Source organism: Crotalus tigris, unplaced genomic scaffold, assembly GCF_016545835.1.
Source record: "Crotalus tigris isolate CLP2741 ecotype Arizona unplaced genomic scaffold, ASM1654583v1 scf7180000017782.1332974, whole genome shotgun sequence".
Lineage (NCBI taxonomy): Eukaryota > Metazoa > Chordata > Lepidosauria > Squamata > Viperidae > Crotalus > Crotalus tigris.
Window position 1 is genome coordinate 806,371 of NW_024096632.1, and position 19,898 is coordinate 826,268.

Sequence of the window (19,898 nt, forward strand, 5' to 3'; positions counted from 1 at the left end):
TCTGGGTCCTCATTTTACCTACCCCAGAAGGATGGAAGGCTGAGTCAACCTTGAGCCAGTGAGATTTGAACCGCTGACCTGCTGAACACAGTCAGCTAAAATGGCCTGCAGTACTGCACTCTAACTGCTGTGCCACCTCGGCTCATATTAAATTGCTCCTTAAGCAGAGTAATAGAAACCTTTAGATTATTATCCATTGGGTTTGATATTAAAAAATTTTCCTTACATTTAATCTCATCTTCAAGATCTTTACGTTTCTGAGTCTGTTTACGTCTATGAGCATTATTCATAGAAATCAAAATCCCTCTCATATATGAATATGAGCATTATTCATAGAAATCAAAATCCCTCTCATTTACTAGAATCCCATACCATTGGCATCGAGGTACCCTTATTCATATTCCAAGCAAAAAATTCCTTTAAATAACCTCTACATCTCTGTATATTCTCTTCATATCTAAATAAATTCTCGTTCAACCTCCAAGACCTTCTAGTCCTTTCTTCCAATGAGATTTCCAACCATACAGGACTATGATCTGAAATTATTCTAGGAAATATCTTGATATTCTTCACCCTAGAAAGGAAATCATTATTTTTTTCCCTTTCTTTTTTTCAAAAAATAATAAAATAAGAAGAAAGGAGAAGAAAAAGCAATTCCCCCTTTAAAAGGAAAAATTTTCTTTAAGTAAACCAAGTCTGTTACGTTGTTAAGACTTTGTTGCCAGTTAGAGATAGTGAATGGAAAGTAAAAAGTGAAAGTTCTCAGACAAAGAAAGTAACAAAGAAGCAGGATTCCTCCACCATATTTCTTCACTCCAATTGAAATAATAACAGGAGAAGATGTTAATTCTCACTGAGTTAAGTTTAAAATAAAATCATCCAATTCTTGTCTTCCTGACCGCTTTGTCTGCTTTTAAGTTGACTTACTGTTTTCATTTAAACAGCAGCAGTGGAGGCAGTGTCTAGCTTTGTTCTCCCGCCGGAGAACAAAGGCATCCAGGAAAACGGAGCAGCACCCAGACTCCGAGGGAGCTCTCACTATTCGTCTCCCAGAAAAAGACTGGGAGACTTGTGAGGATCTACCTCTATCCAGGCAAAAGCTCACCTTCTTCCCTTTGCCCGGGAGGAAGGTTTCAAGCTGCAAAACAGCTGATTGGCACTGTTTTGCCAGCTTTTACTCTTCCCTGTGACGGACGGCCGTCAGATAGCCACCATCGTCACTGGCGCAGCCACCGGAAGGAAGATTAAGTTTACTCCCCAGTTATTTCTTTTGGGTATTTTTGTGGATTTTGATGCTAAAGAAACTATCTTAATATTGAATTTAATAACAGCAGCAAGATTATTGGTGGGTCAATATTGGAAGAAGGATTCTCTGCCTTCTTTAGAAAAATGGGTATTTAAGGTTCTAATTTAGCAGAAATGGCTAAAATTTCTGCTTATTTAAAGGACCATTCACAAGAGAGATATTTTAATGTATGGAGAAGATGGATAGAATATGTTCAGAAGAAGTATGGGACTACAAATTTTCACTTATTTTATGAGTAATGAATTTGTTTATAAACTTATGATGTTAAAGTTTGAAGAGAGTTAAGGGTTAGTATGATTTTGGTTATTGTATAATTAGTAAACTTAAATAGATTATGTTTAATATGTTTGTATAACCCTGTACTTGGCTCTGGGAAGTCGAGGGGGAGGGGGGTGGGGGAGGGGGGTGGGGGTAGATGGGTTGAAGTTTAAGTAGCTCAGATAAGTAGAAATAGTTTTATTGTATATAATATAATCTTCATGAACCATTGAATTGAAAATTAACCAGGTATTCAAATGAGTAAGACCACTGCTTTCCAATGTTGAGTATTACACAGAATTTTAAAGAATAAATGAGATTAGCTTTTGGGCAACTCAATCTCATTGCTTTTGCTGTCCTTTGCAATAAATACTCTTTTTTAAATCACCACATCTCTATTTTTATATAACATGGATTTATTTCTACAGTCCTAAACTTCTAATAGATACCACAGGCAAATGTCACTTTCATGAATATATGCACAACACATTCCTGATATGGCAGAAAAGACATTGGTGAAATACCTGACATACTCACCATCTGTCTGCTTTTTTATTTTCAAGGTCACTGTCTCTCCTGCCATCTGTAACAAATGAATGGCTTCACTCAAAGGTTTCCCTTTCAGACTGTTACTATTTATTGCTAAGATTCGGTCTCCGATATGAATTGCACCTGTCCTGAAACATGAGTTAAATAAAACATGAAAAACAATCTGAGCAATAATTTAAGAACAACATATTTTCCCTCTGCTTTTATTTTAAAATGTAATGTGCGTGTGTAGTAACATTAGTTTTAATGTTAAAGATCTTGTCATTATGACTGTAAGCTGATAGCCAACATAGCACCAGCTATCTTTGCATCAGCAAAGAGCTCAGTTTCTTTCAAAGTAATATGTAAACTAAAGTTGCACATTTATTGAGCGCACTTATACTTTCAGTTAAGAAAATAACTTTTTGCAGTCAAAAGCAAATAGCAATAATAACATTAACAGTTAATTTATTTTATATTTCCACCTAAACAAAAAACATTAACAAGCATCAGTACATAATATTAAAGGATGAAATTTTTTTACTTCAAGATATAATAATAATAATAATAATAATAATAATAATAATAATAATAATAATAATAATTACAAAGACCTACAAATAGAAATAGAAAGACTTTGGCAAAAGCAAGCAAGGGTAGTACCAATAGTAATAGGCTCCTTGGGTGCAATCCCAAAACAACTGGAGCACCACTTGAACAGCATTGGCATTGACAAATTCACTATTAGTCAATTGCAAAAGGCAGCCTTATTAGGAACTGCTTCCATCCTGCGACGATATCTGTAATACCATCAAAAATCCACATCTGCCTATCCCAGGTCCTGGGTAAGGACTCGATAGGTAGACAAAATGCAAAATCCAGTCTGAACATCTGGCTGACTGTGCGATGATCAATAATAATAATAATAATAATAATAATAATAATAATAATAATAACAACAGTGAGGCACTACCTTGACATGGTTGTGGGGCTTGTGTACTCTGAGGAAGATGAGAGCTATACCAGAGGTTCAACCATACTGGACAGGTCTCATCAGAGGAGTCAGACAAAGAGTGTCTCTCCCATAAAAAATATGGTGAGACGTAAATTTCAGAATGCCATACCGGCTCGGACGTCGCCCGGGTTAACAAGGTCCGCACTAGATATTGGAGTTCCTGGCTATCTGGTGAAAAATGGGTTACAGGACTCAGGACTGTTGGCTGAGCAACCAGGGCCAGCAGCTGCAGAACTACTGGAAGAAAAGGTGTTTACCCGTCGCAGATACACAGTGATGGAAAACAAAGAAATAATGATCTGTTACTACAGATCAAGTCCAACAAGAAGAGGATATCTAAAAAGAATGCACCAATTCTGGAAAGAACAACATCCAGAATCAGAAATAACAGAACAGAGACTAGCAGATCAACGCCGATTTATAACACGAAATAAAGTATTCACAGAAACAGAATTGGACTAACTGCAAAGGTTTACCCAGGGCAAAGAAATCAAAGCCTTACCAGAAGTAATTCAGAATGTAGAGGCAAACCAGGGGGAGTTGGCAGTGAAGGAATCCAGCAGAGCTATACAACTGTTCTCATTTGGAAACCAGGCACCTCTTCCTCAGAAAGAACAAAACCCTCTAACTAAAGAAATAAAAGAACTGAAACAAAGAATAACTGAGCATCTAGAACAGCACAAAAACAACAGAATAAGGCTACCTGCATTGAAGCTTGTTCCAAAGAAACAGCTAGCACAAGCATTAAAAGATGCAAATACTGCAATATCAAGTATAAGCACCATTCACTGCAAGAAACAAACCAACTAATGTACAGCACAGCTGCAGTTATAACAGAATACCTGGGATGCAAAATCAACAAAAAAAAAAAACAAACAAACAGTGCACCAGAAAAATGGAAGGTTAGACTAGAAAATAAGATCAGCAAGTTAAGATCACATGCAAGCAAGCTAGAACAGATGAAAGAAAAGAAGCTGAAGAACAAGAAGACCAAAGAATACCTAATCAAGAAATACCACTTAGAAACCAGGAAGATCAAGGAAGCACTGGAAATAATAAAGCAACAAATAACAGCTATAGCCAGGAAAGTCAGTAGATATGAAGCTCGAATTGCAAACTATAGGCAGAACCTCCAATTTCAATCCAATCAGAAACGTTTCTACCAATCCATCAATGGAGAAACTGCAAGGAATCAGTCAGTACCTGACAAGGAAGAAACAGTGCAGTTCTGGAAGCAGATATGGGATAACCCAAAGAAATACAACAAGGATGCGGCTTGGTTAAAAGAGGTGGATGCAAATAAAACAGAAGTTGAAATAAAAGAACTAGTAATAACAACAAAAATGGTAGAAAAAAGAGCAAAGAAAATCAAAAATTGGTCAGCACCAGGTGAAGATGAACTGCATGGGTTTTGGTTGAAACATCTAACTGTTATACACCCACTCATTGCCAAGCAGTTCAACAATATACTACAGGAGGAGAAATTGAAAAGTGGCTAACAACTGGGAAAACCTACCTAATAATGAAAAATCCAGCAAAAGGGGCAACACCAGATAACTACAGGCCAATTACCTGCTTACCAACAACTTTCAAATTACTAACTGGTGTAGTAGCTGATGCAGTGCAACAGCATCTAGTTGAAAACAATCTCTTTCCACCTGAGCAGAAAGGAAACCGCCCCAATAGCAGAGGAACAAAAGATCAACTCCTAATAGACAAAATGATCTTGGAAAACTGCAAGAGAAGGAAGACCAACCTGAATGTGGCATGGATTGACTACAAAAAGGCATTTGACTCTCTGCCACATGATTGGATAATAAAGTGCCTAGAAATAACAGGAGTCAGTAGAAACATCAGAAAATTTGTGCAAAGATCGATGGCACAATGGAAGACACAGTTGCAGATCAATGGTGAGAGGCTGGGAGAGGTTAATATCAAGAGAGGAATATTTCAAGGAGATTCATTATCACCATTACTATTTGTTATTGCACTGTTTCCTCTGTCAACAATACTGAATAACTCAGGACATGGCTATCAAACATCAAAAACATCTGCCAGACTATCCCATCTCCTTTACATGGATGATCTGAAGCTGTATGGAAAAACATCATCTGAAATAGAATCGCTGCTCAACACTGTCCGTATATATAGCCAAGATATTGTAATGGAGTTTGGCTTGGACAAATGTGCCACACTTACTATCAAACAAGGAAAAATAGTGAAAACTGAAGGAATCAAGATGCCCCACGAAAATAACATTAAGAGTCTGGATGAGGAAGAGTACTACAAATACTTGGGTATCCTTCAAGCTGACAACATCAAGCACACTGAAGTCAAGAAAAAGATTAGAGGTGAATACATCAAGAGAGTGAAGAAGATCTTAAAATCCAAACTCAATGGAGGAAATACCATAAAGGCAATCAACACCTGGGCAATCCCAGTTATTAGGTACACAGCTGGAATAGTGGACTGGACTCAAGCAGAACTAAAAGCAATGGATAGGCAGACCAGAAAAATAATGACAATGAATCATGCCCTTCATCCACGCAGTGACATTGATAGACTTTATCTACCAAGGCAAATAGGTGGGCGTGGAATGCTACAAGTACATCAGATGGTTGAAGAAGAAAAAATGGCTTTGGAAGAATATCTGAAGAACAATGATGAAGATGCACTGAAATTAGTATATCAGGAAGGCTTACTAACTACTGGAGAGACCAAACTGGCCTACAAGAAAGACCAAATGAAGAACAGAATAGAGGCATGGGAAGACAAAGCACTACATGGCCAATACATTAAAAAAATAGCTGGGAAAGCAGATAATAATAAACCTGGCAATGGCTAAGAGCAGGAAAATTGAAGAAAGAGACCGAGGGACTAATTCTGCTGCACAAGACCAAGCCTTAAGGACAAATGCATACAAAGTCAAAATTGAGAAGACAGCAACAGACAGTAAGTGCCGCCTATGCAAAGAAGCTGAAGAAACAGTGGACCACTTGGTAAGCTGTTGCAAGAAGATTGCACAAACTGATTACAAGCAGCGGCATGACAAAGTAGCAACAATGGTGCATTGGAAGATCTGCAAAAAATATCATTTGCCTGTAAGCAAAAACTGGTGGGATCATAAAATAGAGAAAGTCATAGAAAATGATAAAATTAAACTGCTCTGGGACTTCAGAATTCAAACAGACAAGCACCTGCAACATAACACCCCAGACTTAACAATTGTCGATAAGAAAGACAAAAAAGTCTGGATAGTGGACGTGGCAGTGCCTGGAGATAGCAGAATAGAAGAGAAAGAACTGGAGAAGATAACAAAATACAAAGACCTACAAATAGAAATAGAAAGACTGTGGCAAAAGCAAGCAAGGGTAGTACCAATAGTCATAGGCTCCTTGGGTGCAATCCCAAAACAACTGGAGCACCACTTGAACACCATTGGCATTGACAAATTCGCTATTAGTCAATTGCAAAAGGCGGCCTTATAGGAACTGCTTCCATCCTGCGACGATACTGTAATACCATCAAACATCCACATCTGCCTATCCCAGGTCCTGGGTAAGGACTCGATAGGTAGACAAAATGCCAAATCCAGTCTGAACATCTGGCTGACTGTGCGATGATCCATAATAATAATGTTGGAAGGGAGCTTGCAGGTCATCGAGTCCAACCCCCTGCTCAGGCAGGAACCCTACACCATTTCAGACAAATGGCTGTCCAGTCTCTTCTTTAAAACTTCCAGTGTTGGAGCATTCACCGCTTCTGGAGGCAGGTTGTTTCATTAGTTAATTGTTCTAACTGTCAGGAAGTTTCTCCTTAGTTCTAAGTTGCTTTTCTCCTTTATCAGTTTCCATCCGTTGCTTCTCGTCCTTCAGGCACCTTGGAGAATAGCTTGACTCCCTCTTCTTTGTGGTAGCCCCTGAGATATTAGAAAACTGCTATCATATCCCCCCTCGTCCTTCTCTTCGTTAAACTAGATATACCCAATTCCAGCAACCGTTCCTTATATGTTTTAGCCTCCAGTACCCTAATCATCTTTGTTGCTCTTCTCTGTACTCTTTCTAGAGTCTCAGCATCTTTTTTACATCGTGGTGACCAAAACTGGATGCAGTATTCCAATTGTGGCCTTACCAAGGCATTGTAAAGTGGTATTAATACTTCATGTGATCTTGATTCTATCCCTCTGTTAATGCAGCCCAGTACTGTGTTGGCTTTTTTGGCAGCTACAGCACACTGCTGGCTCATATTTAAATGATTGTCTACTAGGACTCCAAGTTCCCTCTCACAGTTACTACTATTGAGCAAGGTACCCCCTATACTATACCTGTACATTTGGTTTTTCTTGCCTAAATGTAGAACCTTACTTTTCTCACCGTTGAACTTCATTTTGTTGGATAGCGCCCAGTGTTCAAGTCTGTCCAGGTCCTCCTGTATCTTAAGCCTGTCTTCTGGAGTGTTGGCTATTCCTGCCAGCTTGGTGTCATCCGCAAATTTGATGAGTTCCCCATCTATCCCCTCGTCCAAATCATTGATGAAGATGTTGAAGAGCACTGGGCCTAGAACAGAACCCTGGGGCACCCCACTACACACTTCTCTCCATGTAGATGCAGTTCTGTTGAGGACCACACGCTGAGTACAGCCGGTCAGCCAGCTACGAATCCATCTGGTGGTGATGCTGTCTCACCCACATTTTTCTATCTTATCGAGTAGTAGGTTGTGATCTACTTTATCAAATGCCTTACTGAAGTCCAAGTAAATTATATCCACAGCATTCCTCTGATCCACTAATTTTGTCACTTGGTGAAAGAATGCAATAAGATTTGTCTGTCATGATCTGTTTTTGACAAACCCATGTTGGCTTTTAGTAATGACTTTGTTTCCCTCTAGATGTTCGCTGATTCGTTGTTTGATTATCTTTTCCAGAATCTTCCCAGGTATTGAGGTCAGGCTGATAGGTCTGTAATTTCCTGGATCCATTTTTTTTCCTTTTTTGAAGATGGGAACTACATCAGCTCTTTTTCAGTCCTCTGGTAGTTTCCCAGTGCTCCAAGATCTTTGAAAAATATACTTCAGTGGTTCTGAGATCACAACTGCCAGTTCCTTGAGAACATTGGGGTGTAATCCATCTGGTCCTGGTGATGTGAACTTGTCTAGGCTGGACAGGTGCTCACTTATAATTTTCTTGCCTATCTTAACTTGTGTTTCTATACTTTTTTATGGCACTTTTTTTGATAGGTTGGTCTGTTTTTTCCCTTTGTGTAAAGACAGATGCAAAAAACTGTAGAGATAGGTGCCAGGTAGAGGTTGGGAGCAGCAAACTGCCCCCTCCAAAGCCTGCATGCCTCTTCTCTCTACATGATCTCATCCCTTCATCACCATGGCAATGTGGGAAACTACCCCAGGCTGGTACAATGACCTCACCTGCCTGATATCAGCTAGGTTACACCAACAGGATGTAGCAGCAAACTGCTCCCTGTTTGGAGCCTCCTGGCTGATATATTGGTAAGGAGTTTAACCAATAAAATGCTATTGCTACGCTATTGCCATGTTAAACTTTTGCTGCTTGGAAAACTGTATAAAAGAATAAATGCTGCGAAGGTGGTCAGCCATATTTGCACCCTGCAATGATTGAGCACTGATTCCTTCAGCTGGTGCCGGAACAGGGATGTTTGGGACCCCCCCCCCAGAGAAGGAGTAGCAACCAACATACTTACCATTGTCTGGAACAGATGCCTAAGTGGACTTTCGTCCTACGGGACCCCTCAGTGGTAGGTATGGGCTGCAAGTTATCTCAGCACCAGCAGAAACTCAGAACTCAGATTCCTGCTACATAAATCAGGTGTGACAGCGCCTGAGGTAGACATAAGGAAGCTGGTGGAGGAGATAGGGGAAAACTGCCCTTGGTATCCTGAGCACGGGACGCTCAGGCTAAGAGATTGAGAAAAGATAGGGCATACTTTACATCATGAACCTCGGGCTCTAGTACAGATCTTACATCGATGGTATCAGTGCCGTCAAGCAGTGGAAAAATGTGGCTCAGATGCATCAGATGGGTAGGAATTAACTACCACCCCCCTCCTGATTACAACCAAGTAAAACTTATCCCTCCTAAAGCATCTTTAATTGGATCTCCAGCTCCTTCTGAAGAGGCTAATTCTTTTGCTTCTTCCCAGCCATCATATACCCCCACAAGGAAAATATTAGAGAAACAATCTTGAAGTAGAAAAAAGATAAACAGGGGAATCGTCAGAGTAATTTAAAGAAACAGATTAACTCAAAATGTACTCCTCTGCAATGTGTTTTGAACAATTGGAATGTTTTGAAACTTCATGTGGCTGTTAAGTTTAACCCTGTCAGATAATGTCTGGTGGTGCTTTGTGTTGATGTGTAGTGTATTTTGTGTGCGTGTGTATGTGTGTGTGTGTGTGTGCGTGTGTGTATATATATATATATAGATAGATAGATAGAGATAGAGATAGAGATAGAGATAGAGATAGAGATAGAGAGAGAGAGAGAGAGAGAGAGAGAGAGAGTAAAACTTGATCACCAGGAGAAGTTAAAACATTAAAAGTTTTAAATATAAAACACTAAAAGTTTTAAATATAAAACATTAAAACTTTTAATAGTAAAAAGAAGAAACTTAGCTTTCGTTGGCTCCTGCCAACATCATCAGGGCATACATAAATCAATGGGAGTAAACATTTATAAGTAAGTTAGCGCCTGTGCTCGACTTCTGGATCACGTAACGGGTCCAGATCGACCAATCATAGCATTTGTTGTGATTGCTGCATGACTATTTGATTCATCCACGCATCCCTTATCCAAATGTGCACAAGCCTCATTCATCATATCCGTGGTCTAGGATAATCCTTGATCTTGTTCCAACTCCAAACATCACCACTACCACCAAGTCGTTTCCCCCTTCCCTCTTCCTTGGGATGCTCTGTGTGTCCAGGGCCCTCTCCCCCTCCACCATTCTGGCGTCCATCCTTAACATCGTGGTGTTCATTATTCCGGGGCCCCACTCCAGGTATCCTGCACATACTCTCGCTGCATGGTTCTCCCTTACACACCATCTTCCCGACGTTTCCAATCCTGCCAAGCTCTGTAGCAATTGTTCTCCCCTTCTTCCCCCTGACAGTTGCCAACTCATTGCAGGGGTTATACTACGAACTCTGTTGTCCGGTCGCCAAAGGAGTCCGAATCCCCAAAGGTGGTTCTTTGCATACTTTATCAAGTTGGTGCCTCTCGCTCCTCCCCCAAATAGGGTGCAATGTGGATCTTGATTTAGTAATCACGCTTTCATTTCCCACCGTTGATTGTGCTGCCTTCCGAGAAAGTGTAGTCATTCCTACAGTAGGGGATTTACGGTAGCTCTCCCCTTGTGTGTCCTTAGGGGGTGTGGCTAGCCTGTCATTCAGGGCTTCCATCTCCCTCCATGGAGGCGAGTGCATCTCCGATCGACTTGTATGCAAGCTGGTCATCATGAAGGTCCCTGAGGGGGTGGGGAAGGTACCTAGTGTGTCGGGGATTAAATCCTTAGAGTTGGTAGGTGTTTCATTCTGTAACGGTCGCGTCTCCATTGCGACACTCCAAGGACTCTCAGGTCGTCGGTTGTTGTTTGCCTGGATATTATCCTTTCCAATGACGGAGTGGAATCGTCATTATTGAGTTGCCTGTGGTGCAGAGGCCGGGTACGGGCTTCCCACGCCCTCAACGTTAACTGTGCAGGGCGCAAGTCTAGATGTCGATTAATCGACTCCTCATGTGAAAACTACGCTTATTTGAGCAACCTGCCACTCTTCGTGATATCGTTGGCAACCACACTCACACCCTCAAAATCAAATTTGTGCCCAAACTCCATCATGTGCGTTAGGATCTGGGAGTATTGCTCTCCTCTTCTTATGGCAAATTTGTGCTCCTGGACCCTTGTTTTTACCCTCTTAGAGGTCTCACCCACGTAATTAGAGGGGCAGTCTTTGCAGTTGATTTTGTACACAACCCCCGATTTCTCTGCCGTGGGGAGTGGGTCTTTAGGTCTCATAACACACGAGCGTAACGTCCGGCTAGGTTTGTGTGCCACCCTCACATTGTGGGGTGCCAACAACCTAGCCTTAGCTTCTGAGACATTACTAACATAAGGGAGGGTGACACGTGTTGTCAGGGATGCTGGAACCCCCATCTGCAAATTGCTAGGGGATCTGGAGAGTACACCATGATGCTTAATAAACCTGGCTGGGTACCCATTTTGCCTGCAAATGTGGAAGAGGTATTTCCTCTCTTCCACCCTGGCTCTGGCCGTATTGCAGTGGGAGTCAACCCTCTTAAAGAGAGTTCTAATACAGCTGACTTTGTGGGCCACCGGGTGATTACTATGATAGTGCAGAATCCTATCAGTGTGTGTGGGTTTGCGGTAAACCTTGGTTCTCAGGGTGCCATCAGGTCGGCGGTGAATTAAAACATCTAAAAAAGCCAACTTACCCTGGTGTTCTTCCTTCGCAGTGAACTGTATGTCCACACACACTGAATTAAGTGTACCCACAAAGTCAGCCATCCGGCTCCTTTTTATGACGACAAAAGTGTCATCAACGTAGCGGGCCCAGAATGTGGGGCAATACCGGGCCATCGCTACGTGCTCTAACTGCTGCAAAACGGCCTCGGCTACAATGCTCAAAATTGGGGATCCCATGGGGGTGCCTTTTATCTGCTCATATGTAGTGCCCTGAAACGTGAAGTAGGTTTTTAGGCACAAGCTCAAAAGGTCCACAAGATCATCAGGACGGAGGGAATCCTGGTATTGTCCCGGTCCGTTGCGATGGAGAAGGTCTTTAACTGTCCTGACCACCAGGTCCTGTGGGATAGAGGTGAAGAGGGAGACAACATCAAAAGACACCATCACCTCATCATCCTTTATCCTCAGGGCCCTAATCCTGTCAAGGAAGTCCTCCGCCGACCGAACGGTGGTGTGGCTATCATCGACCAAATGGCTAATACGATGACTGAGCCTGAGATTGGGGTGTTCCTAAAAGAAACAATAGGTCAAAGAGGGACACCCTCCTTGTGGACCTTGGGCAGCCCATAAAACCTAGCCACAGCGGTGTCACTGGGGTGTATCCTCGTATCCTTAAGGGCATTCAGCACTTTGTTGACACGATTCTTAAGGGCCACCATGGGGTCCCCGCTTATGACCAAGTTTCGAAATAGAATTGAGGGCATACGCAAATCTGGCAAAGGCAACCCACCTGACAGACTGGTTTACAACCTGTCCAGCAAAGTATTGACTCAGGCCCAGTCCACCTTATTGCAACGCGATGCGGGGTGCAATTTAACGGACACTCACGCCCTAGATTTTGTGGCGGCATTGGAGCCCACCTTGCACCGCATTGAAACGGGTGAAGACGTTAAAGATACCATCAGACAGCAGGTAACGGGACTCCTTATGAGCCATAGATACCATCAGGCTCTGTCCAAAGAGGAATTGAAAGCTATGGCCCAACTCAAGGAGGATGATGCTATCCTCATACTACCGGCCGACAAAGGGAGGGCCACTGTTGTCATGGATAGAGTACACTATGTTAACAAGGCTTTGGAGTTACTCAATGATGCGACGGCTTACAGGGTCATAAGCGGGGACCTCATGGTGGCCCTTAAGAATTGTGTCAACAAAGTGCTCAATGCCCTTAAGTGTGGTAAGAGAATAGACGATCACACTCTTACGAGGATACGTAGATCTTCAAACAGTCTTCTCCAGGCTTGCAGCTGGAGGAGATGGCAAAGCTCCTGACCTGGAATGTTAATGGCCTTAATTCTCCACAGAAAAGAAAGAAAATATTTCATTATTTGAAGCAATATAATAATGATATTGTTTGTTTGCAGGAAACTCATATTATTTTAAAGGATCAAAAATATTTGATTAATGCTCGATTGGGTTCACATTTTGTATCTTCTGCTCCTGGGAAAAAAGGGGGTGTTGTTATTTATGTTAAGAAAAATTTGTCAGCTAAATTAATAGACTCTGATTCTCAAGGAAGATATGTTATGATTGAAGTGGGATTGTATGGTAAGAAACTGCTTATAGTGGGTTTGTATGCTCCTAATCAACAACAAAAACAGTTTTATAAGCTTTTACATCAAAAATTGACTTTATTGGATTATAAATCTATTATTTTGATGGGGGATTGGAATAGAGTTTTTCATATACATAAAGACAAGAAAGGACTTTCTACTTTCTTCAAGCAAGCTAAACTACCTAAGGCTTTTTTTGATTTGAAAGATGACTTGGAATTGAGAGATATTTGGCAGGAACGTAATACGGAAGAGAGAGATTTTACATTTTTTTCTGATAGGCACCAATCGTTTTCAAGAATTGATTTTTTTTGACTACTACGGATTTATATTCTAGTGTTAAAAATGTAAAAATTTTCCCAAGGACATTGACTGATCATAGTCCTGTATGTTGGAATTAATTGCTGAGAAGGAGGAGAGAAGATCTTGGAGGTTGAATGAAAATTTATTTAGATATGAGGTGAATGTACAGAAACGTAGAGAATATTTAAAGGAATTTTTTTATTTTAAATATGTCTAAGGGAACTTCAATGGCAATGGTTTGGGATGCCAGTAAGGCTTATATGCGTGGGGTTTTGATTCAAATGAATAATGTTTATAGGTGAAAACAAATGCAAAAACGTAAAGAATTGGAGGATGAGATTAAAATAAAAGAAAAAGCATTAATTATGAATCCTTTGGATAAGAATGTAAAGGCTTCTATAAATTTGCTTAAAACACAATTTAATATGTTAATGGCTGATCAGGTTGCAACTAATTTACGTTATATGAAACATAATACATTTTGTAATGCAAATAAGCCGGGTAGGTGGTTGGTTTATCAATTAAGGAAGAAACAGAGGTTGAGAATTATAGATAAAATAAATTATAATGGTAAAGTGGTTTTTCAGAAAGAATTGATTAAAAAATCTTTTTTAGATTTTTATACAAAATTATATATGGGTCAGAAGGTACAGAGTTTGGATATAGATAAATATTTACAAGATGCTCATTTTCCTAAATTAACAAATAATCAAAGAGATGAGATCAATGGATTGATTACTTCACAGGAAATTATTATGGCAATTAAACAATTAAAAGTTGGTAAAGCACCTGGTACTGATGGATTGACATCAATTTATTATAAAACTTTAAGTGAGGAGATGATAGAGCCTTTAAAGGAAATTTTTAATAGTATATTATTGGGTTTAGAGATACCTCCATCTTGGAGAAGGGCTTTTATATCCTTGATTCCAAAAGAGGATCAAGATCTTACTCTACCTAAAAATTATACACCTATATCTCTTTTGAATATAGATTATAAAATTTTTTCAAAAATTTTAGCGAATAGACTTATGATTGTTTTGAATCAAGTGATACATACTGATCAAACAGGTTTTATAACTGGGAGATATATGAAGAATAATGTTAAACAAATCATTAATTTAATAGAATATTTGAATAAAAATAATCAGATTCCTATAGGTTTGATTTTTTTTAGATGCTGAGAAAGCTTTTGATCAGTTAAATTGGCAATTTATGCTAAGGTTGGTTGAAGAGATGAATTTTGGTGATAAAATTTTGCAAGCTCTTAGAGGTATTTATCAAAAACAATTGGTGCAACTTATAATTAATGGAGGTTTATCTGATGTTTTTCAAATCGGAAAGGGTACAAGACAGGGATGTCCATTGTCCCCTTTGTTGTTTGTTTTAACATTAGAAATTTTGTTGATTAAAATTCGTGAATCATCTAAAATAAAGGGAATAATGATTAATAAGAAAGATTATAAATTAAGAGCTTTTGCTGATGATTTGGTTGTTACTTTGTCTCAACCAACCTATTCGGTATTGGAGTTGTTACAGATTATAAATCAGTATGGGCAAGTTTCTGGTTTTAAAGTCAATAATAATAAGACTAAAATATTATCTAAAAATATGACTAATTCGGATAAGGAGAACTTAGTTAATTTGACAGGTTTTGAAATTGTAAAAAAGGTAAAATACTTGGGGGTTTATATAACTGCTTCTAATGTAAAACTGTATAAAAACAATTATGAAATGTTATGGCTTAAAATGCAGAAGATTTGAATGATTGGAAAAAATTGCAATTATCTTTGTTAGGGAGAATTGCTGCAGTTAAAATGAATGTTCTGCCAAAATTTCTTTTCTTGTTTCAAATGATACCTATCTTAAAGAAAGAGGTAAATTTAGAAGAATGGCAGAAGGGTATTAATAGATTCATTTGGGCTGGGAAAAAACCAAGAGTTAAGCTTAAAATTATACAAGATGTTCGAGAGAGAGGAGGACTCTAGGTGCCGAATTTGAAATTGTATTATGATGCGGTGGTCTTAATGTTGATTAGTGATTGGGTTAACTTAACAAATTCAAATATACTTTTTTTGGAGGGATGGGATTTATTATTTGGATGGCATGCATATTTAATTTATAATAAAAAGGTGGACAGGGTTTTTAAGTCCCATGTTTTAAGAATTGCTTTATTGCGTGTCTGGAAGAAATATTATAGATTAAATTTTAGAATACCGTTGTGGGGAATTCCTGGGCATGCTATAGAGGGGATAAGGAAAGGAGTGAAAATGGATAGGATTTCTTACAAACAATTGCTTAAGTGGGAAGGGAATAATTGGCAATTAAAATCTATGGAGGAATTAACGCAAGAAAATATTATTTATTCTTGGTTCCAGTATAGGCAATTATTAGAAAGATGGAGTATAGATCAAAAAGTAGGTTTTACTATGGAAGATGTGAATTTGATGAAACAAATTAAAGATCAAAGTCGAACTCATATAAAAAGAGTTTATAATGTCATAAACTCATATGGCGGGAGCCAAGGGGTGGGCCATCTTTGGGGAACAAGGACTTGCTGCATTAAAGTGATTACTTGTTCCGACCCCTTGGACTCTTCTCCAATAACTGGAGAGGGGAGTGTTCAGGACCCTGGCCTCAGGTTGCTGCTTCTTAATGCCAGGTCGGTTATTAATAAAGCTCCCCTCATCCGGGACTTAATACTAGATGAGGAGGCCGACCTGGCATGTATTACTGAGACCTGGCTGGGCCAAGAGGGAGGTATTCCTCTCTCAGAGATGTGCCCAGACGGGTTTCAGGTAATGCGCCAACCGCGATTCCAGGGAAGGGGTGGGGGAGTGGCGATTCTTGTCCGAGAATCCTTGAGACCTCGCAGGATCCCTGCCCCAGAAGTTGTTGGGTGTGAGTCACTTCTCTTGAGGTTGGATTCAAGGGTTCAGTCGGGCTTGTTGTTGACATACCTGCCTCCCAGCTATGTGACAACAGCCCTGCCCAAGCTGCTGGAGGGGGTAACCAGGTTGGCGGTGGAATTCCCCAGGCTTATGGTGCTGGGGGATTTCAATCTGCCGTCACTCGGTGAATCCTCCGGTGTGGCTCAGAAGTTCATGGCTTCCATGACAACCATGGACCTGACCCAGATAATTCAGGGTCCGACCCATAGGGGAGGACACACGCTCGACTTGGTATTCCTCTCGGGGCAGTGGAGACATGATTTCAATTTAAGGGGTATAGTTACTTCTCCCTTGTCATGGTCGGATCACTTCCTGTTGAGGTTAGATTTCTTGGGCCTACCCCCCCACCACAGACAAAATCGCTCGGATTCGGACAGACCTAGACTCCGATTGGGCAGGGCCTTCTGAGATGACTGGGCAGGTCTTAGCCCAGTTTTATGGGATGAATTTGAGTCTGTGACCACTGAGGATGTTGACAGAGCGGTGGGAGCGATGAGCGCCTCCACTTGTTTATTGGACCCGTGTCCTTCCTGGTTGGTCTCGGCTGCCAAGGAGGTGACACGAGGCTGGCTCCAGGTGTTGATCAACGCTTCGTTGAGGGAGGGGTCTTTCCTGCAATCCTTGAAGGAAGCGGTTGTGAGGCCCCTTCTCAAGAAGCCTACCTTGGTCCTGGCTGACTTAAATAACTTCTGTCCAGTCTCCAATCTCCCCTTTTTGGGGAAGGTTATAGAGAGAGTGGTGGCGCTCCAGCTCCGACGGTCTCTGGATGAAGCGGATTATCTAGACCCTTTTCAATCTGGCTTCAGGCCCGGCTTCAGCACAGAAACTGCTTTGGTCGCGCTGATGGATGATCTCTGGCGAGCCCGAGACAGGGGTTATTCCTCTGTCTTGGTGCTACTTGACCTCTCAGCGGCTTTTGATACCATCGATCATGATATCCTTTTGCGACGACTTGAAGGGGTGGGAGTGGGAGGCACCGTTTTACAGTGGTTCTCCTCCTACCTCTCTGGCCGGTAGCAATTGGTATTGGCGGGAGGGCAGAGGTCAACCCCAAGGTCCCTTGAATGCGGCGTGCCACAGGGGTCGGTCCTCTCCCCCCTCCTATTTAACATTTACATGAAGCCGCTGGGTGAGATCATCAGACAGCACGGGGTGAGGTTTCATCAGTATGCTGATGATACCCAGCTATATATCTCCTCCCCGAGCTATCTCAGTGAAGCGGCCGATGTGATGGGCCGTTGCCTTGAAGCCGTGAGGGTCTGGATGGGGGTTAACAGACTCAGGCTCAATCCTGACAAGACCGAGTGGCTTTGGATGTTGCCTCCCAAGGATCATGTTGACTGTCCAGTGTTGACTCTAGCAGGGGAAAATATACCCCCTTCGGAACGGGTTCGCAACTTGGGTGTCCTCCTTGATCCACAGCTGAATTTGGAACATCATTTGATGGCTGTGGCTGGGAGGACCTTTGCACAAGTTTGTCTGTTGCACCAGTTGCAACCCTACCTGGACCGGGAGGCTCTCCTTACAGTCACTCATGCTCTTGTCACCTCACGTTTGGACTACTGCAACGCGCTCTACATGGGGCTACCCTTGAAAAGTATTCAGAGACTACAGTTGGTCCAGAATGCAGCCGTGCGAGTGATAGTGGGTGCTCCTCAATACAGCCATGTTACACCTATCCTCCGTGAGCTGCACTGGTTGCCTATTGGTCTCCGGGTCCAATTCAAGGTGTTGGTTATTACCTTTAAAACCCTATATGGCTCAGGGCCAGGCTATTTGCGAGACTGCCTACTACCTCATAGTTCCCTTCGTCTGGTTAGATCCCACAGGCTGGGCCTCCTTCGGGTCCCGTCGGCCAAGCAGTGCCATTTGGTGGGGCCATGGAGGAGGGCTTTCTCTGTGATGGCGGCCACGTCTTGGAACCAGCTCTCCCCGGAGATAAGGACCGCTCCCACTCTGTTGGTTTTCCGTAAGCTGCTTAAGACCTGGCTTTTCCGGCAGGCCTGGGGTTTATAAAATCTGACCCCTGGATGACTGTTATTGTACTGTTTGTTTTGTCATGTTTTATGTTGTTTTTATTGTTAGCTGCCCAGAGTCATGTGGGAGTGGGGCGGTTTATAAATTTTAAAAATAAAATAAATAAATAAATGATGCTTTAGTGGAATTGGATTCAGAAACAGAATTAGTTAAAGATTGTATGGTTAAATGGGCTCAAAATTTTGAAGAGCCAATTTTATTAGATACATGGGAGATAATTTGGGTGAGGAATGTTAAGTTCACCCAAGCTCAAAATTTACGAGAAAATTTTTATAAAATGTTTTATAGGTGGCACCTTGATCCACAAAAGATGTCTCGTATGTATCCAAATGTACAGCCCAAATGTTGGAGATGTGGTTGTTGGATGCAATGTACTACCATATCTGGTGGTCATGTAGAAATATAAAGGCTTTTTGGATTAAGATTTGGTGGAACATTCAGAAGATTTTTAATAGAAGGATAAAATTTACACCACAATTATTTTTGTTAGGTATTATTGGAGACTGTGATGGCAAAGAGATTACTTTAATGTTGAATTTTATCATGGCGGCAAGGTTATTGATTATTATTAAATAATTGGAATAATAATATTTAATTATTATTAAATATTGGAAGAAAGATTCCTTGCCTACTATAGAAGAATGGTTTCTTAATGTTTCTTATTTATCAGAAATGGCAAAAATTTCGGCTTATCTGAAAGACCATTCACAAGAGAGATATATCTCTGTGTGGAAAAGATGGGTAAATTTTGTACAGAATAAATATGGGATTAGAAAGTATTATTTAGCTTTTGAATAATTTATAGCTTAATGTGGCTATGGTTGGATTTGTTGTTTCTATGTATTGGAGTTAAAGTACTTTAAATTTTTTGGATGTATGTATAGTTGATTGATGTTCATTTAATTTGTATGTTTTTTTTGTTTTTTTAACCCTGTATTCAGCTATGGGAAGGAGGGGGGAGGGTCATGGGGGTGGGAGGGGGGGAGGTATTTTATTGTAAAAAGTTTATAAAATTTTCAATAAAACAAATGCTATGATTGGTCGATCTGGACCCGTTACATGGTCCAGAAGTCGAGCGCAGGCGCTAACTTACTTATAAATGTTTACTCCCATTGATTTATGTATGCCCTGATGATGTTGGCAGGAGCCAACGAAAGCTAGGTTTCTTCTTTTTACTATTAAAACTTTTAATGTTTTATATTTAAAACTTTTAGCATTTTATATTTAAAACTTTTAATGTTTTAACTTTTCCTGGTGATCAAGTTTTACTCTCAACATGTATACACACAGGAATCATGGTTCTATCTTTAGAATTATATATATATATATATATATATATATATATATATATATATATATATATATATATATGTTTTCTGAGGTTTTCGCGGGTGTTTGTATGTAGGTCTTTGGTTGTTCGGGTTTTCTCCCGCGT

At 40.6% G+C, this 19,898-nt stretch overlaps 1 protein-coding gene across 9 annotated transcripts in view; it reads right to left on the bottom strand.

Moving 5' to 3' along the window:
- Positions 1 to 19,898, bottom strand: part of GRIP1 (glutamate receptor interacting protein 1) — a 562,796-nt gene that overhangs the window by 49,497 nt on the left and 493,401 nt on the right. For all 9 annotated transcript variants that reach the window (XM_039342266.1, XM_039342264.1, XM_039342261.1 and 6 more), the window contains one exon: positions 2,102 to 2,241. In XM_039342266.1, the coding sequence (XP_039198200.1) occupies positions 2,102 to 2,241 (140 nt within the window). The remainder of the gene's footprint in view (positions 1 to 2,101; positions 2,242 to 19,898) is intronic.